Source organism: Schistocerca cancellata, chromosome 7, assembly GCF_023864275.1.
Source record: "Schistocerca cancellata isolate TAMUIC-IGC-003103 chromosome 7, iqSchCanc2.1, whole genome shotgun sequence".
Lineage (NCBI taxonomy): Eukaryota > Metazoa > Arthropoda > Insecta > Orthoptera > Acrididae > Schistocerca > Schistocerca cancellata.
In genome coordinates this window covers 376976745-377000717 of record NC_064632.1, presented here as the reverse complement: position 1 = coordinate 377000717, position 23973 = coordinate 376976745, and the positions used below count along the sequence as shown (strand labels likewise).

Genomic DNA, 23973 nt, shown 5'->3' with positions numbered 1-23973 from the left:
CTGTACTTTGCTGCCCATACTCACCTGAGGGGATTGGTGGTGGGGGTGTCTGGCCGAAAACGCATGGCGTGCCAGTCGCATGTGGGCTCTTGTCTCAGCAGCATCATGCATTAAGTAGACACATTGCAAAGTTGTCGGTCGTGGCACAACATGCAGCAAAAGATAGTGCAACATTATGCCAACAAGTTTTTTGTGAAACTAGGAAAATCGGGTACGGAAACATTGGATATGTGTCGGCAAGCCTATGGCAATGGTTGGCTGTCAGAGGTCCAGGTTTTCAGGTGGGTGAAGAGCTTTAAAGAGGGCCGGGACAGCGTTGAGGATGAGGAACGCTCCAGACACCCACCAACCAGCAAAACTGATGAAAACAAAACTGTGTGCGCATTTTATTGAACACTGACTGTTGAATGAGTGCCAGGATGATAGCACATAGCCTCAGACTCGATAAAATGACAGTGCACAACATCATCACCAAAGAATTGTCGATAAGGAAGATCTGCACCAAGAAGATTTTGTCAGATGTTTAAAAGCAAGCATGTGTGGATGCCTGCCTAGACAATCTCCAGATCCTTGAAGTTGATCCGGAATTTTTAGATAATGTTATCATCAGAGACAAAACCTGGGTTTTTCAGTATGACCCGGGGACAAAATGCATGAGTGCTGAAAGGCACACCGCAGCATCCCCATGTCCAAAAAAGGCTTGCATGAGCAAATCGTAGGTGAAAGCCACGTTGATTGTGTTTTTCGATGCCAGGGTATGGTTTATCTTGAGCCCCAAGGCCAAACTGTCAATTGTGCTTTATATTGTGAAGTGCTCAAGAGACTGGAAGCCAAGGTCCATCACAGTATGCCAGCCATTGCCGATGGTTGGAAGCTGCATTATGACAATGCACAGAGTCATACCTGCTTCACGATGGACAGCTATGCCAAGAAAGGTATTCCAACGATTCCCCAGCCCCCCTACAGTCCCAATGTGGCCTCGCCAGACTTTTTTTTGGTTCCCCAAACTAAAAACTTCCTTGAAAGGACACCATCATGGGACCCTGGAGGAGGTCCAAGCTGCCACAGTGAGGTCTTTGAAGGCCATCCCGGACTCAGTGTTCGGGACAGCATTTGAAGCGTGGAAATCTTGAGTGCAATGGGTTACTGACTCTCAAGGATCACACATTGAAGAGTATTAAGTGGTTGTAGCGATATCTACGATAAATTTTGATTCACAATCTCAGTCTCAATACTTTTTATACAAATCCTGTAAAGAGGGGCACAGTGTTTACACTAGTAGTGAGAAGTAGAAGTTAAATAGACTCCAAAATTTAGACTTCTTAGTGATCAAGAGTATCGTTTTGGGACAGGAGCAGAAATGTGAGCTGCAAGTTGTGGATGGGGGCAAAATATTTGTGTGTGTGTGTGCGTGTGTGTGTGTGTGTGTGTGTGTGTGTGTGTGTGCGTGTGTCTGTGTCTATCTGTCTGTCTGAGAGGGAGAGAGAGAGACAGAGACATTGGGTCTGGGACTATCTCTGCTCCAGTACTTGTAGCTCTGATCTGAATGAGATGAATGTGGAACAAACACCCTGGTGTTAGATTCTACAATATTTCGTAATATATATCCATGCACTAAGGGTAGTAAAAATGATTTGATTAATATAACTGTCTGTTGAGAGTTTTGAATATCATGCATCACTTTCATTGGTGGTGTGACATACTGTGAAGAGTTGCGTTAAGTGTGTGCATGATGCGGCATTCAACCTGTTGCAACACCAGCAGAAAAATCCTGATGTTAAGTGTATTTTTACTTCATGATTTCTTGTCAAGTATGCAAATAAGTTATATCATTGAGTTTGCCTCATACAGATCTGCTAATGTAGTGCACAAATACGATAGTCCCATTTTACAAAAATGCTAATGACCATTGTGTTTTTGAGAATATGTCATTCATGCGATTTTTAGTAATGCAAAACTACTTGTTAACATTTTTTTTTAATTTTCAGCTATATGTTCTTCACAATATGGGGAGGTTCACCAGCAGCATTAGAACGTAGCTTGCTAGATGGATCAGAACGTACAAAATTAGTGACTCGCAAGATTGTGTACCCTTATGGCGTCACAGTGGATTATCCAACACAGCAAGTCTATTGGGTAGACACTTATTTGGACGTCGTAGAGAGAATTAATTATGATGGATCAAACCGAGTTATCGTTAAAAGGGGCCCACCGGTAATGTTCATGTTTACAGACAGTAATTATAGTGTTTTCTGACTTTTACAATGATTTGTTACTGATGACGTACTTAATTTTGTCATCTTACCTATTCCACAGATACAAAATGCTTATGGGCTGACCGTTTTTGAAAATTCCCTTTTTGTTACAAGTTGGCGAAATTATAGCATAATACGTGTAAACAAATTTACCCATGAGACTGAAATGACATTTTCAGATATCGGAAGACCATTTACTATTCATGTTTACCATCGACAGCGACAGCCATCTGGTAAGTATACTTCATATTAGTGCAACATATGCTTCCAGACATCAAAGCTGCTGCAGAAGCGATTAGCCATTGAAATCACTATTCATAATTTTGAATGAAAAACTTATTAACAGTGGCAGTAAACATAGGAATTAACAATAAGCAATCACATGTAGCTGCACTGCACACAGAACTGTCGGACATTAAGTTTCTAATCTACATGTTTTTAACATACATCTTTTTCAGAATGTACAAAAATTGCTAGAATGCCAAAAAGTGTTTATTATCTGGCCTGTTTTTAGTCAATGAAAGACATTTTTCCTTGCGAGCTTAAATCTGCTGTAGTATCACTAATCTGTCTGGCACAGAAATAAGCATGAACCTTTACTAACTGTTTAATTTTTTTCTTTTAGACTTAACAAAACATTATGATAAACTTTAGAATGGGTTACTAATCCCTTATCCTGTTTCCTACTAGGTATATAAAATTCTGCCCCTACACATGGTGTGCCATTGACATCATATATTAAATTCTTGCAACTAAAATTTTGTGATCTGTACAGTGAAAGCGTTTGAGAAGATCACAGAAAATTTCAGCAGGGTAATTTTATAAAATAGAAAATTCATTTTAAAGACTTGTTACATACGTGTACAAACCGGAAATCTCAGTTGAGTAAATTTTATTTAATTAACTGTGAGTTCTTAATTTTATGAGTTGACTTTTCCATTTTATACAAGCTACAAGATAATTTTTGTTTTGTTTTGTTCAATACAGACAAACTTCATTGTGAGATCAAAATGTACTTTTTCTGGAATGAAGCATTTAAAGAAGTCAAACCAAAAGAGCCTTACAGTACAAATGGGTCTCTGTTCTGTCTTAAATTACTTTGTAAGAAGTTATTGAGAAAATGAGTAGGATCAGCAGAAAGAAAGTTCATAGTTAATTATCTCCATTATTGTAATTACACAGCTACTGCATATTTGTCTTTTAGGAGTGGTACCTTAGGTCACTGACTGATTGGTTTTGAAAGTACATACAGTATTTTAATATGTTGCTGTATTTACCTTTGCAAATTTTCAGCAGTAGGGGTAATCACTTTGCTGTCAGTGTCTTTGAAGCAGGTATCTGTCAGTGGAGCTTGCAGTATTTGCCCAAGTAAATCCAGTGTTCCACTGAATTTTATTTTGTAGTCCTTATATTTAGTGCCACAGTTAAAAAGAACCCAGTGATTTGGTGGCCAAAGCTTTTGTTCTGCTGCTATGTACCACAGTGTAAGTCAGGAAATTCTCTTATTTGTGCCACTATTTTTATAGCTCTGCTGGTTTATAATGTTATAGATCCTTTTTAAAAAAGATCCATTCTTTTATTTTTTGCTCACTAAATATTAAATTCTGTCTCCCTTGTGCATGGTATTGCAACCACTTTCTCTCCATTTTTATATATGTGTTAAACTAACTCATTTCAACAAAATAAAAGTAGAAAGTTTGCTCATACATCTTTATTGGTAACATTGTTGTGAAAATGATGTACAATATCCCTTACATCAGTGTCAGATGCTAAAAAGTAACTTAATGACTGTACATAATGAAATCTGGTCATTTGATGCAGTACTCACTGATTAATTGGCACATTGTTATTATCAACATATCACAATGCACAATGCAATATTTTGTATGATGAATTACAGTCTTTTCAGTTGTACAATTTTGCCCTTCCACTGCTCTTCACTGTGTCATAATACACTCCTGGAAATGGAAAAAAGAACACATTGACACCGGTGTGTCAGACCCACCATACTTGCTCCGGACACTGCGAGAGGGCTGTACAAGCAATGATCACACGCACGGCACAGCGGACACACCAGGAACCGCGGTGTTGGCCATCGAATGGCGCTAGCTGCGCAGCATTTGTGCACCGCCGCCGTCAGTGTCAGCCAGTTTGCCGTGGCATACGGAGCTCTATCGCAGTCTTTAACACTGGTAGCATGCCGCGACAGTGTGGACGTGAACCGTATGTGCAGTTGACGGACTTTGAGCGAGGGCGTATAGTGGGCATGCGGGAGGCCGGGTGGACGTACCGCCGAATTGCTCAACACGTGGGGCGTGAGGTCTCCACATTACATCGATGTTGTCGCCGGCGGTCGGCGGAAGGTGCACGTGCCCGTCGACCTGGGACCGGACCACAGCGACGCACGGTTGCACGTCAAGACCGTAGGATCCTACGCAGTGCCGTAGGGGACCGCACCGCCACTTCCCAGCAAATTAGGGACACTGTTGCTCCTGGGGTATCGGCGAGGACCATTCGCAACCGTCTCCATGAAGCTGGGCTACGGTCCCGCACACCGTTAGGCCGTCTTCCGCTCACGCCCCAACATCGTGCAGCCCGCCTCCAGTGGTGTCGCGACAGGCGTGAATGGAGGGACGAATGGAGACGTGGCGTCTTCAGCGATGAGAGTCGCTTCTGCCTTGGTGCCAATGATGGTCGTATGCGTGTTTGGTGCCTTGCAGGTGAGCGCCACAATCAGGACTGCATACGACCGAGGCACACAGGGCCAACACCCGGCATCATGGTGTGGGGAGTGATCTCCTACACTGGCCGTACACCACTGGTGATCGTCGAGGGGACACTGAATAGTGCACGGTACATCCAAACCGTCATCGAACCCATCGTTCTACCATTCCTAGACCGGCAAGGGAACTTGCTGTTCTAACAGGACAATGCACGTCCGCATGTATCCCGTGCCACCCAACGTGCTCTAGAAGGTGTAAGTCAACTACCCTGGCCAGCAAGATCTCCGGATCTGTCCCCCATTGAGCATGTTTGGGACTGGATGAAGCGTCGTCTCACGCGGTCTGCACGTCCAGCACGAACGCTGGTCCAACTGAGGCGCCAGGTGGAAATGGCATGGCAAGCCGTTCCACAGGACTACATCCAGCATCTCTACGATCGTCTCCATGGGAGAATAGCAGCCTGCATTGCTGCGAAAGGTGGATATACACTGTACTAGTGCCGACATTGTGCATGCTCTGTTGCCTGTGTGTATGTGCCTGTGGTTCTGTCATTGTGATCATATGATATATCTGACCCCAGGAATGTGTCAATAAAATTTCCCCTTCCTGGGACAATGAATTCACGGTGTTCTTATTTCAATTTCCAGGAGTGTAACTGCTCTCGAATGTCAGCACACCTATTGAATACGATGTGTAGCAAACCTCCATTAGCATTCTTGGTTCTGTTAATCAGTTTTGTCTCTTTTTTTTTCTTTAATTAACATAATTTTCCAAGTACTTCATCTATTCCTTCTAATGACATTTTTATGAACCTTTTACTTATTCACTGTTATCAGCCCCCTTTGCACTTCATTCCTTTCTTGATCTTTAATTTGTTTCATTATTCTTAGATATACAAGATAAATTGCAAAGCCAGTGAGCCCCAATCCCACCTTGCACATTTCTTCTAATGATGTTATTATTTTTCCTGTTTGAAATTTGTATTTATTATAATTTGTTAAATTGTATATTATTTAATTCATGTCTGAGCAGCTGCTAATATTTTACTTTGTCCTCAACATGAACACAGCTGGCCAGTTTCAGTCTACAGGACCATTTGCAATAATCTTTATCAGAATCAATATACAAGCAAAATGTTAATTATATTTGATAAACTGTAACCCATTTACATGTGTTACCATGTCAGTTACTGCCAACCCAGTCTAAAAGTGTATGTTATCACATAGGACCCATTGTGTTCATGTAGTTTGCCATGTGTAAACCTGTTTTTGGAGCAGCTTTTGCAAGAGAATTTTTTCCACTTCAAAACATAACTGTCAACCACTCATACCTTGCCACATGTGTGTACATTGAGACTACATGTAAAACTACTAATTGTTTGGCTGAAGGAACTAAAAGCAACAACATAAAGGAAACAAAAGAGTGAACAGAGAGTTTTGCAGAATGTTAATGACAAACAAACAACAAATTACGAATTTGCTGTTAAGAAAAATTGGGGTGTGATATTTGAAAACATTTACAATGACTGAGTTTTTTTAAGACGATGATGATGTCACAGAGCTTAAATAGGTCATACAGAATATTTCAAACTAGCTGAAGTCCCTGAAGAAATGTAATTTTTTCATGTTTATAGGAAGGGAAATATCAGGGAATTTCACTTGTGGTAACCCTGATGTATAAAGTGCAAATCTTTACTAATAGCATGAAGATTCTACATAGGCTTCATGAAGTGTGGTTGATGATACAGCAGAACAGCAGTTAAGTTTTATGTTTTGAAGGTGTTTCTCTCCCATACGTTACTGTATACTGGTTTGATTATGGCACACTATGTTAAATGCAAATGAATGGGAAAAATAAACCCATAATGTTCAAATACAGCGTTAGCAATGTACTACTGCTTGACACAGTCGCTTCGATTAAATATCTAGGTGTAAAGTTGTGGAGTGTTATGAAATGGGATGAGCATGTAAGGATTGTTGTAGGTAAGGCAAATGATTGACTTCATTCAGTTCATTGGAAGAATTTTTGTAAAGTGTGGTTTATCTGTAAAGGTTACCACACGTAGGATACTAGTGAGGCTCATTCTTGAGTATTGCTAGAGTGTTTGGGATCCCTACCAGGTCAGATTAAGGGAAGACATCAAAGCTGCTCAGAGGCGGGATGCTAGATTTGTTACCAACAGGTTCAACCAATATGCAGGTATTACGGAGATGCTTCAGGAACTCAAATGGGATTACCTGGAGGCAAGGTGATGTTCTTTTTGATGAACTCTATTGAGAAAATTTAGAGAACCAGCATTTGAAGCTGACTGCAGGACAATTCTTCTACAACCAGCTTACATTTTTTGGAAAGTCCACAAAGATAAAATGAGAGAAATTAGGGCTCATATGGAGGCAAATAGACATTCGTTTTTCCCTCCCTCTATTTGCGAGCAGAACGGGAAAAGAAATTACTGGTAGTGGTTTCTGGGTACCCTCCGTCACACAATGTATGGTGGCTTGCAGAGTATTATGTAGATGTAGATGTAGAAATGTGCTTCAACCTGTATGGTGGCATAAAGATTTAGACTGGGTTGATTCTGGCTGTGGTGCTTTCACATGTAATGACCATGCAGGCGGAAATTGTCTGGTTGTGCTTGTAACAAGTAATAAAGGAGAATTTTAGAAGCAGAGCTTTTTTTCCCCTCCCTTCTGCTTCCATTTCTGATGGCTGTGACATCTGCAAAAAATTTTTATCTCTGTTCTCCAAAGGATTTGGGAAGTCTTATTCCTTTTTACAGTTTCCAGTACATTTTAATATCCACATTTGGATGAAGCAAATGCAAGAGGAGAATTGTTCCTCAGATGCCTCCCCTCCCTTCTGCTTCCATTTCTGATGGCTGTGACATCTGCAAAAAATTTTTATCTCTGTTCTCCAAAGGATTTGGGAAGTCTTATTCCTTTTTACAGTTTCCAGTACATTTTAATATCCACATTTGGATGAAGCAAATGCAAGAGGAGAATTGTTCCTCAGATGCCTTAATCTAATCTTATATTTCTGTTCTCTGTCTGTTAAAGTCAGTAATGTAGTTTATGGTGTAAATAGTGGTCAACCTCATAACTTATTTGGGCAAGTGATACCATCTGGTATGGAAACTGAGACTTGCTTTGAATGGTGAAATAAATTACAAGATAAATATAGACAAAAATATAGTCTATAACTTTAATATACCATTGCTCAGTACTGTGTGCAAAGTCTCTGCAAAAGCTTCTTTGCATTTTATTGTTTTATGTGTTTTGTATTTCAGTGCAGCATCCATGTCAAAACAATAATGGAAACTGTGACCAAATATGCATTACTGCATGGAAAAATGAAAGTAAAAGTGAAGGAATTGCTCAGTGCCTTTGTCAGCCTGGTTTTAAACTCCAGGATGGGACCAAATGTGTTGGTATGCTTAACATTACGTTGTGTCAATGGTTATTTCCTTTTGCATCAATGAACTCCTTTTAATTAGTTTTAAACCTGCTTTCTAATTTCATCAGAGGCAAGATTACCAGAGTTCCTGATTTATAGCAAAGAATCTCCATCAGTTATCAAAGGAATGCCAATGACAAAAAATCCTGATCACCAAGTTATGGTACCTGTTACTAATGTCCTTCGGGTAGTCGCCCTAGATTATGATGCGGCCACAGGCTACATTTATTTTTCTGACAGTCACAGGTAAAGCAAATGTAACTTATCACACTAAATTTATTCAGTATTTGCTTTTCAAAACTCAAAAAAGAAATGATTTTTGTCCTTTTTTGTGTACAGGAATGTTATTGAACGCCAGAAAATTGATGGTACTGGAAGGTCTGTCTTCATAGACCAAGCTATTGGCAATTGTTTGGGTATAGCTGTTGATTGGCTAGGACGAAATCTTTATTGGACTGATGCTGGGCTTAGTTCCATCAGTGTTGCACAGCTTGAAAATCCCAAACAGAGGAAACTAATTGTCGAAAATGTTTTCTTTGCAAGGTCAATTGCACTAGATCCTGTTAATGGGTAATTATGTTTTTAAATCTTTATCAGCCCCACCCTTCCCCGCTTATCTCTGCCTTGCATCTCTCTCAAATTTGTCTTAATTTATCTGTTTCAAATATGTCTTGTTTTATTGCAGATACATGTACTGGAGTGAATGGGACAGTTTTTGGAGCAAGGAAGGACAGATTGAACGTGCGTGGATGGATGGATCAAACAGAGAAATTTTTGTAGGTAGCGGAATCAAATGGGCCAGTGGACTGACAATTGATTTTCAGAACCGTGTGCTCTACTGGTGTGATGCTTATCTGAACTCTATAGAAAGTATAACATTAGATACTACCACCACAGAAGTAAGCAACTGCTGTGCTTCTATTGCATCTCATTTTCTTCTTTTATCAGCATCTGATTTTTTTCCTCTTCTTTTCTTTTCAAATAGGTTGTGCTCAACAAGAAAACTGATCCTGATTTAGACCGCCCATATGGGTTAGTGTATCATGATGGTGCACTTTATTGGTCTGAATTTCAGAGGGGCACTATACACCGACTGCGCATAGGGAATGGGACTTCAGAACTGTTAATTGATGAAGGAACAACATTATTTGAAGTTAAGGTGTACTCTAAGAATGCACAAGGTGGTGAGTGTTCCCACCATTTTAATTTCTTTTCTTTTTTTTCATTTATTCATTTTAATGCAATTACTCTTTGGATGGTGTGACAGAGATCTGTCATAATGGTTTCATACCAGAGCTTAATATAATGTAATGAAAAAGGGAAAATGAAATCTGATTATGTATCAGACTGTTTCAGAGCAGCTTTAATAATTAAAGTTACAATACTCAATCCTGTCAGGAAATGAAACTAACAAGACAGGCAGCATAGTCTCCAAGTAGTTTCAGCTACCTGTGTAGTTTCATACAGTCCTCAAAACTAAACAAAGTAGTGATATAGTGTATGTCTCATTTTTGAACTGTTCTTCACATCCCCCTCTACTAATTACTGGCAGCCAATTAGGCTGGTCTTCATCTTAATGCCTTACCATGAACAGCACTAAACAGTAATAAATAAATGATCTCCTTCATATTGTGGTGTGGCCACACTACAGTGGCAATGCAATTATTTTCGTTGTTGCCTGCATCAGCACTTTCTAAAGGTTGGCAACATATGTGGCCCCTCTCTGCTCCTGTGCCTAACCAAACTTCGTCTCCTCTCCTTCTTTTCCTGTTGCTCTCTTTCTCTGCACAGAGGCACCTTTCAATGTGATGTGCACTGTAGTTAAGTCTGATTCAGTATGCGTGTATGTGTATAATCGTACAGGTACTACTCTCATTTATCCATTTTCCGTAAGTTCTTTTCTTTACTTAGGCTCCCCAGTTTTTTCTTTTCAAAGTTTCCAGGTAGCTGTGCAGTCTTTTTCTCTCTTATAATATGCTATCCAATACATGTGAATTACAAGTTTACTTCATTGTTATCCGTAGATATTGCTAATTGATACTGAAGTATCACTCTTAAGATAGTACGAAGCAAACACTGTACTCACCATTTAAATTTACTACCTCATTCAAAGAATTTTTACTGTTAATGAAATTTTAATAGGAAGAAAAGGGAAAGAATTTTACACAGTTATACGAAAAGTGTACAGGTATGTAATAAAAATGTGTATCATCACCATTTAGTTTGATTTCCTATTGCAGAGGATGTCTTCAGATGATATTCTAATAGATACTTGAATTTTATGACATTAATTGCAGCTAACAAAGTTCAAATACTTTACAGGTAAGAATAGCAAGAACACACACATTTTTATTAGTAACTATATAATTGCCACTACACCAGAGCCTCATCTGAATGCTGTCTTAGTTAGTCAGGTTGAGCCAAATATTGTTCTGTAACTAATTCAGTAGGTGCTTTAGCATTACTTGCTTTATTTAACACCAAGCCAAGAGGTTATCTAATTTAAACCCTCCAGTTTATTCACTTATGTGAGAGCAAATTCAACAAGAAAACACGATGACTCAAATTAGATACGTTATGGCCTTTGATCTGAAATAAACAATTGATTTGTTCACTGAAAATACTCCAAGATACAATTTGATTAGACTTGGTGGACTTTAAGATAATCAAATTACATTGTATTGCTGTGGTCTTTGCAAGTTAGGCAACACAGTGAGACTTAGCAAGAACTGATGGACAACTTTTGGGCATTTTCTATCAATTCCATGGCAGCATGCATCAAGATGATTGGGATAAGATCAACAGCATCACTCGTAGGAGCATGTATGATAAACTTGACTGCTGCACAGAGAGACAGAAAAAAATATGAAAGATGCAGTAAGCAGATTGAGAAGTTGATTCCTGACATGTCACACACAATGCAAGTGACCAGTGACCTCAAAGGAATCTCTGTCCAAAAAGGAGGGAATGTCACTGTCATCCCTAGAACTTTTAATTGGAGAGGATGTCATTGCTAACACCAAAGGGGTCGGTCATCTTGACCCTGAGTTGTGAAAAAGCTGAGGAAATATGCACTGAAAGTGGCAGGATACTACATATAGCAAAGCCACCATCTTGCAACTTGAAAAAAGAAGAGTTAAAAGCTACCAAGAGCCTTAACTTAGACAAATGCATATATTGATACTCTCTGTCAACAAGGAAAATGTGACCATTGTAATAAAATCTGAAGGATGATGACTGTCATACTTGCTCTATTAGATCTGATAATGTACTGAAAGCTAAGCTTGGATTTAGTGCATTGGATCACTTGGAATACAAATCATTTAATCAAGGTATCTTCTTTGTTGGTGAATATACAGATAAACCTGCACAACACATAAGCCGTACTACTTTACCTGTAAGGGTTATGAAAAATCTGTGAAGATCTAATACCATTAAGACAAATTGTAAATGCCCCTACCTCAATAATGTATAAACTGGCAAAACACTTGGCACCTCTGCTTCAGCTGCGCATGGGTAGCCCACTTAATCCAGGGGTTACCAATTTCTCTATGGAACATTTTGAAAGACAGGTGCGGGAAACCTAAGGTCTGGAACACGTATATTGGAGCCATGGTGAGGAACAGCTCAGTGACTTCCTATTATGTCTGAACAGTTTCATGCCAACTAAAATATACTCTGGAGATAAAAAAGAACCAACAGATGCCCTTTGGTAGTTGCAAGGATTGGTGAGAACCTGGGACACATTTGTCGAAAACTGACAACCGAGTTTGAAAAGGAGAATGATTAATATGCTCACGACACATAAAACACAAACACGTGAACCACAGTACTTCGAATGTGAGGTGCAACACCTGGAATGCACTCTGAGGAGCAGTGGGTACTCCAACTGCTGCATAAGAAGTGTCACAATACCTATCATTTAGCAAAGTGGCATGTCAGAAGGAGAAAAATTAGATACAGGCTTTCTGCCATATACATCCCAAGGTGACAGACAGAGTTGACCATGAACTGCACAAACATAGCATAAAGACTATTTACAAACCAGCCAAGAAGATCAAAGTGTGTCTCAGATCAGCAAATGTCAAAAGGGCCCATTTGCATTGTCAGGAATATGCCACATAATATGTAAATGTGGTAAACTGTATGTTAGGCTGAATGGATGATTCATCAATACCAAGATCCCCAAATACAAATGGTATATTGCAGTTTGGACAGGAGGAGAAATCAGACTTGGCAGAGAGCATGCTTTGTGAGACCTACCACATAATAAAATTCACTGACTCAGAGGTTCTCATTGTGGAGAAGAGCCACCACACTGGTTTGTTCAGGGAAGTCATAGAAATCCACAAACATGACAATAAATTCAACAAGGAAGAAGAAAGCCTCAAGCTAAACAGATCCTGGTTTCTCATGCTGCAGCAAACAACCGTTGCAGATAGCAAGGGGAGAACCGCAGTGGTAATAACCAGGAAAAAGCCTTCAGATGTTGATGCATCAGTAAATGTAATGCTTGGCCAAGAGCTCGTTTCCAGTCTGCTACAGATATAATGGGTGAACCTGTGCCAATCACTTGTGCTGGCAAAACATCAGGAAAATCATTAAACAAATGTCACCCAAAGAACTCAAGACAGAAGCCAACAGGCAATATGTCAACAGGTCGGCTTGAAAGTTTCAATAATGGGTATAGAGTTCAGGTCACTGTAATCTGTGCTGATGTATCCTATATCTGAAGACAATAACTTAAGCCACAAAACTAAACCTAAGTCCATGATCTAAATCCCAAAAGCTAAACGTCACCAATGAAATATAAACGCCAGTCATGAAAACCTACAATGGCTCATTTTCTGAGATCTGCAGTCATATGTTTGGTAATGTTCTATGGAACCTTTAGCAGGTACTAATTGGATGAAAATTACCAATAACTGGACTGCATACTTTTAATATTTGTACAACTGTCCATGGGTTTTCTTTGTATCCTTTTCTTCCATTACCAATGAAATTATTATGAGAATGTGCTCACATACCAGTCCGACAGGTTGATGACGAAATGTTAGACATTGGCAGTCATATTTAGTTTACAGTTATTTGGTAAATATTTGGTGTGCATTAATTTAACTCATACTTAAGATATTGTTTTGTTTCAACCAAGTTTATAAATTCAGATTAAATAAAAATGCCTTCTGAAATTGAATAGATGAGTGTTGTGTAAGTGTCAGATTTGGTAGTGCAACTTCTGTGGAAAAACTTGTAATAATCAAAATAAGCATCATCCACTGAATAGTACTTGAGATTTTCTGCAGAGGAAAAAGTAACAATTGTAAATTAATTCACCTTAAGCTTGATGGTAGTTCAAAGCCATACTAGAAGTCTCAAAAGAAATGTATTATATTTAAGAAATTTGTAACTTATACCATTGAACTCACCAAGGAGAGATCTTTCGTCTGAAGAAAAAATATAAATATTGAGCAACATTTAGCTAAGATGTGAATGTTCTTTAGTATGGTAATGTGCATTACATTTTACAGGGGACAATGAATGCTCCAGGAATCATGAACTTTGTCCTGAATTATGTCTGAGTCTCCCAGATGGCCACACTTGCTCATCACATGATGACCATCTTAAAATTGGAAGTGGGCAGGTCTCTGCCAACAGCTCTTCAATGTCTCCCTGTTTACCTGGTCAATTTCGCTGTGCTACACCCACAAACAAGGCCCTCTGCATTGACCAGCGATATGTTTGTGATGGAGATGCAGATTGTCAAGATGGTTCTGATGAGACTATTGGTCTTGGTTCTGGATGCAGTGAGTAGATTGTTTACTAGATGTTGACAGTCATGCACAAAAACAAGTTGTAGACAACATTCCTCGTCTTGCTTGATGAAGAATCCTTGAGTCACACATTGTTCTTATGTATGATTGTTTTTATCTTAAAAGTTGACATTGTCCTAAGGCACTATGCATGTCAGTGTGCAGCAATAGGGGTACACATAGCTGATTGAATGTAAACTTGTACTACTCCAGTGTGTTATGAACCATTCCATCATTCATTAAATCCATGTTTCCAACAACAGTACTCAGTTAACACACGTTATTCTGTGACTAAAATGGCATTTCATGTACTTTCAGGTGAGAATGAAATAAAACTTACTATATACTTTGTTTTTTATTTTATTTAGCCTTGAAATGTGTTAGCTAGTTTTGCCACATTTTGTATTAAGAATCTTTCATTTTTAAAATGAAACTTTTATTTTTTTGGTGATGAAATCATCTTGTGCTTCCATCCAGGTGGCTGTATTTTGATGAGTATCATTCTCATCATCTTCACTTCGCCAGAAGATGATGAGAATGTCACTTATCAAAACATGAGAGAATTTGAACACAGCCACCTGGTTGGAAGCCTGAGAAGATTTCATCAGCAATATGTGCCACAAAAGCCTGCTTTCACTTTTATTTTTTTTTTGTTAAAGATTACTTTGTATTACTTTATTCCTTAATGTTTGTACTACAAAGAAAAAACTTCTAATAGTTCTTTTGCTCAAAACATGTGATGTGGTGCTATCTTGTTATTAAGAGCCTGTGTATCAGGCTGTTCCAAAGCTGCTGCATGGGGAACGGACACCCTTGAGACCCGACAGCATGCCCTCTGTCAGGCATGGCGTGTGGGCATGCACGTCAGCTGGAACAGCCTTCTGTGTATCACTGCTGTACTCCACTTCAGTTGCCAACCCAAGCTGGCCTAAATATTTCTTCACACTGAGTGTTTTCCAGAGTATAGAGGAGTAAATCAGAAGGAAAACACTGCATGATGTAACAAGTGTGGAGGCCCAATTTTCATGGAGCTTCTGCTTCTATAGGGATATAGTGACACTTGGGTGACAGCAGTAGGGGAACTTCCATTACATGCTCAGAAGTCTTTGTTGCCATTGTACTGCCACATCGGGTCTAACTGTCTTGAACTTTTTTCCTATGAATACATGAGGAATGGCACTTCATGATTTTCTTAACCACAAGATGAGTGATCTAGACACAAGAAAATAATCAACTTCACCAATGTCTTTGAAGCAGATGAACATTCTTTATTTATGAGGTCATCAGTTAACATCCGAGAGGTGCAATTGACACATTTTTTTATGTTCTTAACTGATTGTGTCCAGCTCACCATCCATTCATTTGGTAATTATTCTCAATCAGTTTGAATACTTGCATCAACTTTTTTCCAAAAATGTAAGAATAATTGTTTTTAAAGGATATAGAGACCATTCTCTCAAAACAAAAAACTGCTTTACTCAGTGACAGCAGCACTTTTTTCCACATTGTTGCTGCAGTATATCTTCTTTAAATGTAAGGTTGTCTTTGATTTGATTTCCCCTTTCACCAAAAGAAATACAGCTGCAGCTATTGTTTGAAATTAATTTTATATATAATATCCATTTTGATACTATCAAAGATGGCATTTGTATGTCAAGGTTTGACACCATTATTATTTCTATAGGCAAATTGCTTTCATTGGTCTTCTTTATAGTAGCAGTGGCAGTAATTGTAGTAGTAGTAGTAAGCAATTACTGAAAATCAGAATGTGAACTACCTTATAAAGGAACCAGCTGTATGAAATGTGAATTCTTAACATTTTTTGGTGATATAGGACACGCAATAACATTTCTCTGTTGATCCTAATAAAATCAGACAAAATGAAGTGTTGCTCAAATTTGCATTAGTATCTGATTGCAGTGAAAAGTAGCTGCAAATACAATATAGTAACACTTGAAAGATATTGCACCTATGAACCTCACTAATTATGTTGACTTCCAGGTAAAAATGCTTATTTATGTAGACTATTTTCATTCATAATTTTTCTTGAAAGTTACCCTCTGAAGTATCACAGCTACAGCTTGTCCCGCATAAAACCAGTACACCTAATGCACGAGAGTCAAGTAACAATGAACTAACTGAAAAAGAACAGATAATAATAGTGGTAAAAAACATGTAGTTACCTCTTTATGAGAGATACTGGAGGTGGTGGCCGTGGGCACCCTGGCATCGCTGACTTTGATGATGTTATCAGCAGCATGCTGTAATTCAGCAGGTGTGATGTTATTACGTCCTCTAGTAATGTTCTGTTTAAGATCTTCTGTTTTCTGTTTTGCGAGGGTTATCAGGATATACTTCGCTTTTTAGTGTACTTCATAAATAAAAATCCCACAATATTAAGTCCAGGGTAGTTGGGGGGTGGGGGGTAGAGACCTCTACTGACAAGTCTGTCTTTAGGGAACATGTTGGTGATGTGGGCCACACTTTGGTAGAATGTGTGAGCAGTTGCTCCATATTGTTGGAATACTGCATACAACTTCTCTGCACCTGTTAATTGTGAATAGAAAGAGTCAAAGATCTCTAGATATCTGACGCCATTAAAGGTGTAATTGAAAAATATGGGGCCGACAATGCACATGGCAAACAATGTATCTTTCTGAGTGGAGAGGTTCTTCATACAGAATATGTGGGTTCTCCTATGTCCAATATCTGCAATCCTCAGAGTATACATAACCTAACTAATGAAACTAGGCCTCAACTCACATGAAGTAGAGCAAAGGGTCCGATTTACTGCTGGTGGTTGATGATATTAACTGCCAATTACAATAATGAACTCTTTTTTTCCTGGTCCTTAGATTTCAACTCTTGCACCATACCCACATGACAGTCTTTTAATTTCATATGTTTTAGTACATTATGCACGAGATACAACAACCTGCTGTGATAACCTTCTTATTGACTTGCTGCGACTTCTCGTAATGTCCATGCGAATTATGTCTTTAGTTTCAGGGGTCCTTGCTGTCAGTCACCTATTCCCCTGCACACTCTGAATGGATCATACAGCCCTCTATTTCTTGTTCAGATCTTGGTTAGTGCTGATCATTGGGGTTTTCCTACCAGCATACATTGCTTTAAACGTTTCTTTACATTCTTTGATGGAGCCAACTTTCGAGACGGTGCTGCTCCTTGACAAGCAATTCGACTAGAGATGATAAATCACTATGTGAGGTGTACCAGTTCTAAGTGGGACACTCTGCAGTATCAGTCAAGTACATGCAAAAGTGAACAATAACTGCAGAATCACTTTGAAGGTTATTACATTCTTGTAATCAGTTTCCAAGACAGTTATCATCCAATGGTATGTTGGCCAGTTATAAAAACCCACTCCAGATAAATGTGATTCATGTTACCATTATGTAAGATACACAACTAACATTTATGAAATTTTTGAGTTCTTATTTAGCATTTATTGTGAAGTTCCATGTTCTGCTGCAAGATTACAGCCTGCATTAGCTAGAAAGAGAGAACCCATGCAAATTCAAAACAAAATTAAAAACATCCCATTACAATTTATTTTATTATACAGTTTTGCATATTGAAAAACTATGTTGGTGACAACTATCATTGCTGATAGAACTCCATTAATATAGAACTTTAATAGCTATTGCCCTTAGAGGATTATTAATGCACTCATGTATTCATTAAACAAGAAGAGTTATAATATACAGCAGATATTCAATATAACTGTGAAAGCAGTATTTATATTCTCAATAGAAGCTATTCTGCATGTTATATAATTTTCGCTCAAAATTTTTCTAAAAGAACAAATAGTGTTCCACAGATTAATGGTAGGTAATTGTTGACATGGTAGCTCTGATACCTATTCTCTTGTAAGTTTGTATCTATCTCATTCCGTGTCTCTAAAGGCTCTCAGCTGTGATTCAATATTTAAATGAATGAATGAACTGGTGCTAATTATCAACACAATGTAAATGTGGGAGCAAAACTTTTTAAGCAAACAGTTTCTTGTTGCCGATTGTCATCAGTAGACATGATATCTGATACCTGCAGCTTAAGAAATATGGAGTCCAAATTTTAGATTAAAGGGCATAAATGTTAGATTATATTTGCCAAGAGTGAAGTAATGTACAAACAATTTACTACTATAAAACTGAGCTCATGGTTGTCCAATGAAAAAAATGTGTTGCAGAGCATAAGGATAAAATATACAGAATTAAAATGGAAAACTGGTAGTTCACCAGTATGCCACAAAGTTCTCCACTGATACATTTGCGAATTTCATGGATTTGAGGAAGTACTTCAGGGTATAGACCACCTCCACATGTGAGTGCTTAACATATGTGATAGTTACATCAAAGAATTTGGTTCAGTCTACACTGTTCTAAGGATTCTTCATTGGTGGGACAACTGCAACAAGAGCCACTCAGTCTCTCCATAACAACTTAGGATTCACGTGAAAGAAAGTAATAGTTCAAGTTTCAGAACCTGATACTAACAGCTGTGAGAGCAGTATATTAACCTCGTATCCATCCAGAATACTTGACCAAAATGCCTTAGGCAGTTGTTGGAACTGCAGCCAGTAACATTGTGTGGCCCTCTTGGGGCCTGATCATGGAGCTTCATTACAATATGTTATTCATCATGTTGTGGTGTGCTTGTAGCCATGAAAAAAGAACCATATAAAAAAAAATTAAACAAAAAGGGTTATGGTATTAGATAAGTGTGGGAAGTATTACCTTCTTCCTATGACTGAGTTTCTGATTATTCAATTCTCAGCATAGCTGCAGGCTATTTATTTTCATGTGTATCTAATTAACATTTTCCTTCATAAAGAACTGTAATTTACAGTGATTAAATTTTTTATTTAATTGGTGCTAAATATTGTTGAGTCAGAGATAATGTAACACATTGGTGTTTGCGCACAGTTGGTGAGAAAGCAGTTAACTTAGTATGTATCTAATAAAATTACATTAATTATTATCCAGTTGTAATATCATGTTGACAGAGAATACGCCATGCCGTGAGGATCAGTTTAGATGTGACGGGAACCGATGCATCACGAACCACTGGGTATGTGACGGTGACAGAGACTGTGCAGATGCCACAGATGAAGACCCAGAACGCTGTAAAAATAAAACTTGCAGCATTACTCAGTTCACCTGTAAAGTGTCTCGTCGCTGTATTCCAGCTGCCTGGTTCTGTGATCATGCTCATGACTGTGGGCCGGGAGATGACTCTGATGAACACTGTGGTTTGTCAAACTTTTTTTCATATTTTTCACTTTTGCATGATAGAGAATACAATAATGAAAATTAAACTGTTAGAGGAAAAAGGTTCTTTATATCAGGTAGAACACGGGGTGAAATAAAAGCACTTTTGGTACTGATGGTTCCTTCATCAGGTGAAAGAGGACAATGTTTTGGATAAAGAGGGACTGTTTGTGTATTTTGTAACGATAATATTAGGAACTCAGAACAAACCATGGCAAAGAAAGCATAATTAATAACTGATGCAAGCAACAGATGAAAGAATAATTATCTGAAATCATATGCGCTCTACTAACTGTTATCCTCCCCAACTCGACGCAGCTTCTTGTTGCCCCAGTCAACCTTTGTAGCATCCTACTCAGATACTACACGTTTTCTCAACCAGATTCCTTCCCACATCACTGTTTAAGGCATCATTTATCCAAAGAGGGTACACCCATAAGATGACTTATGTCATACATGAGCTGATATGGAGCCACTGTTCAGCTTTCTATGTCTTCATAATAACCATTAACTTATCAGCAAGGGTGTGAGGTCATGAAGTGTCTGCCTCAGAAGTGAGAATACATAATATCCTGCTCAGTTGCATTCTCTGAAAATGGCAATGACCAAGTGTTCTTCAAATCCTTCTTTCCAGTGACAGATCATATTGAGGATGACGGTGTTTCAAAATCCTGTCCAACCATCCTGATTTAAGAAAGTTCCACAGTGGTTCCTTTCAAAGGACATGGTTGATTTTGTTCCCCAACTCCACCAGTCTGAGCTTGTTCACACTCCCTACAATAATAGTATCCGAAATTATCACTGTCTGTAATTTGTTCTTTCCTGATTTTTTTTTTCTAGTTGGCAATATTTGTTGCATGTATATTTCAAGTTCACCAAACATTCACATGTTCTCTGACTAGCCTTTGGTTGTTTCTAACCCCCCAAATTTTCAAAATTCTTCTGTTGTGAGCTTTCAGTTGTTGATTTTCACACTGTTGTGTCCTGTTGTCTTTCTTTTATTGTATAACTTTATATGACTATCCTCTCTAACCATTGAATTGCCCCTTCAGTTTGTTATTTTCTTTTTCTAGATGTAAGAAACCTATTGTTCAAAAGATAAGATTTGTTTTCTTTTGTTTGTGCCAGTTGCAGATTGGTAAATAAAAGCTTTTCTGTTTCATTTACTTCTTCATTTTTAAAATAAGTCTATGTTAAACATAATATTGTAATATTTATGAATATACTTAAACACTATGAACACAAAAATAAGCATTTTTCACCACACCAGCTAACTGATCTAAAATAAGTAGGTATTAAATAACTTCAGTGCTCTTTCAAAGAAAATTGAAAGTGTTATTCTTTAGGTGTATATTCTTTAATGAAATTAATTATAATTACTTTTCTTACCATTACTTATTAAAGAAGAAAGAGGTTCCTTCCACTTTAATGGCATCAGACACATAAAATGACAAATATAAACAGAAAGTATATTTGAATTAACTTATTTCTGTATCTGTGAATTTCAACAAACATAGCTGTGTAGCAATTAAATACAGTTTTGATTATGAAATACATTTTTTCTAAGGAAGATATACAGGGTAGATCACCTAAACCTTGCACCACAAATATTGCATAAATGGAATGTGGTACTGATGTGTGGTTTTTGCAGAATGGATTGGTAGTCAGGGGCTCATGCTGATAGCTGACAAATAGATTGTAATAATACTAGAAAGTGTATATTTTGTGCCATTCAGCCTGCATAGTTACTAGGTTGACCTAGGTTGACACTTGTTCGTGCCATTCAGCCAGCATGGTTCCTAGGTATGATGTTATGATTGCTTACAATGTGCTTCTGTGTTCCTAGACAGCGTTGTGACTTGCTAGTCAGTTAGTGTGTGACAGTTCAACAAGTTGTAGGTTGTGAGTGGACAATGTGGTTTACTAATGCACTATTGTTCTGCTGACAATCTCTGTTGGCTTCATCAGGTGGAACATCAATATCTATGGAGCCTAGACATGTCGTGTTGGAATAGTGAACCTTCAGCTCATAGTCGTGTTTTTCATAGACAGAACACTGAACAAGCACAAGTATTGCAGCCTTCTAGCAGACCATCTTCCACAGATGCTAGAAAACCTACTTTTAGTCCATCAATGTCAATAGGCATTTTTTCATTTAAAAGTGTATGTTTGGGCAAAATGTACGCTTTCTAAGTATTATTACATCCTGTTGATTGGCGAAGAGTAAGAGCCCCTGAGTACCAATCCATTATGCAAAAACTGCACAACAATAGCAGTTTTTATTTGAATAATATTTATGGTGCAAGTCTTAGGTGATGCATCCTGTATGTTTCTTTGTAGGATGTGGTATACATTGCATAAAATCTTCACTTTATTTGTAAAGTGTAATAGATACAACATAAGATGAAATCATTGCTGCTGTTCTTCAAATCCCTTTTTTATGTTTTTGTTAGAGTATTTTTAGTACACACTTTCCGCATTGCTGGTAACCCAATTACTTTTTGTTTGGTCGTTGGAAGTTTGCATAGAACATGATATTGGTGATCATAATGATAGTTTTTATTTTAGACTACACAAGAAAACTGGGCTACTAGCACCCACTTGGGATGTTTGAGGGAGTTCTTCTGTGTTATTACAGTTAATAAGCTGCACATATAAATATTTACAGAGAACAGGCAGTGCTCGAGTGCTACTGGAAATTGTCGAAATATTCTGCTAGGTGGAGTTTCATATGCTTTCTTTCAGTAAGATGTTTCTGCTTACATTGGAGTATTTAGATTACTATTTGGTAGTAATTTAAACTTAGCTATCTGGAAATGTATGAGGTCTGAAACTAAAATCATATGCAGATTATATCATTTGCCTCTATCAAAAGTCTCCACAGTTACATTCACAGATGTTGTGTAGAAAGAATGACTGTGAATACCCTCTGTGTAACCTCAAATTGCCATGACATGACCATTATGGTTATCTAATCAGCCACATTGTGATCACAACACAGCAGTTAATAACATGGCAAGGCTGAACAAAATATGAGAGTTACTCCCAAATACATTGCAGGATATTCTCAAATATTATGTTAGTTGCTGTTTTGTTGCCCCATATTTAAGGTATTCCAGGTCAGTGAGTGATGGGCGAACAGAATCATATCTTTCACATAGAATCACAGAAAAATGCCACAATGAGAGATCTACAAAAAACTCAAAGGTTGTTAAATAAGGTCATTTTCTTGAATAATCCATTATTCTGATTTATATGCTAATTTACTTCCATTTTCACTCCTTTTTTTCACTCATTATTCTTTCATATTTCAGAAGCAAGGGAGACAGCATGTCCCATTTTCAACTATAATTATTTTTCACAAATATCGACATCTACAAGCTAATATTTCTGTTCAGGGATTAACATGTGCTTCATCACCCAATCTGCTTCAGTTTTCACCTTATATGTTACAGATTTATGAATGTCCCAAATGTATTTTTTAAAGCAGCTGTTTTTCATAAACTGATCTGTTTCAGTTTAGACACTCTCTGTGTTACTATGTGATCATTGAAGCTTTTACAGCTAATGTCCCACCAATGACACACTGCAAAATTTAATTATTATATTTTTTTAATTAGTCTTAGTCTCACTTTCGTGTTTTGAAAAAAAAATGAATCCAGTAAAACATACACAATTGTTTGAAACTCACTAATGTTTGTGAAAATTGCAAAATTAGGAAGAATGCCCATTATGAACACCAACAGGAAGGACATGTAAATCAGCACACCAGTGAGAAGAGGCTACATTCCAGAGAGGAGACTCACCTATGTCCTCTGCTGTGTGACTGGAAACATCAGAGTTTCATCAAATTGGATTAATGAAAAACCATAAAATTAATTGCAACTGTGAAAGCATGCGATGGTTGTACACAACAGTGAATGGACACTGGATCAATTATTGTGTCCATAACTTGAGATTAAGAACATCTTATGACATAGGAATGAACACAGATGTTTTGTACACAATAATTGAAAGGCATGGGAACACCAGTGTGGGTGTGGGCCCCTGTGGATTGACAGTTTGATGTCACTGCAGTGGACTGGGCAGGTAGCACACAAGGCAATTTGTCAGTTCTGATTATAAAGAAACTACAAATACATCAGACTGAAATTAGCCTATGAATGCCAAAGCAGTCATGCTGACTCCTGGCCTGCATGCCCAGCTGTCATGTCATCCACGGAACATGTCTGGGATATAGTTGGTTGGGAACTTTTTTCTGTTTGTTCTCCGGCAACAATGTGGAAGGAGGTTTCCCCTGGAATGTATCCAAGTCTTCTTTTATTTATTTATTTATGCATTTAGCAAGGTGAGGTCATTCACGCCCTCTCGTACATCAAACCAGATATTCTTATAATAGAAGGAAACATTCCATGAAGGAAAAATATATCTAAAAACAAAG

At 38.0% G+C, this 23973-nt stretch overlaps 1 protein-coding gene across 1 annotated transcript in view; it reads left to right on the top strand.

Moving 5' to 3' along the window:
* Window positions 1-23973, top strand: part of LOC126092185 (low-density lipoprotein receptor-related protein 1) — a 772271-nt gene that overhangs the window by 469046 nt on the left and 279252 nt on the right. Inside the window, exons 10-18 of the mRNA XM_049907661.1 lie at window positions 1989-2214; window positions 2317-2488; window positions 8265-8405; window positions 8500-8677; window positions 8771-9001; window positions 9117-9330; window positions 9417-9615; window positions 13960-14235; window positions 19268-19513. Of these exons, the coding sequence (XP_049763618.1) occupies window positions 1989-2214; window positions 2317-2488; window positions 8265-8405; window positions 8500-8677; window positions 8771-9001; window positions 9117-9330; window positions 9417-9615; window positions 13960-14235; window positions 19268-19513 (1883 nt within the window). The remainder of the gene's footprint in view (window positions 1-1988; window positions 2215-2316; window positions 2489-8264; window positions 8406-8499; window positions 8678-8770; window positions 9002-9116; window positions 9331-9416; window positions 9616-13959; window positions 14236-19267; window positions 19514-23973) is intronic.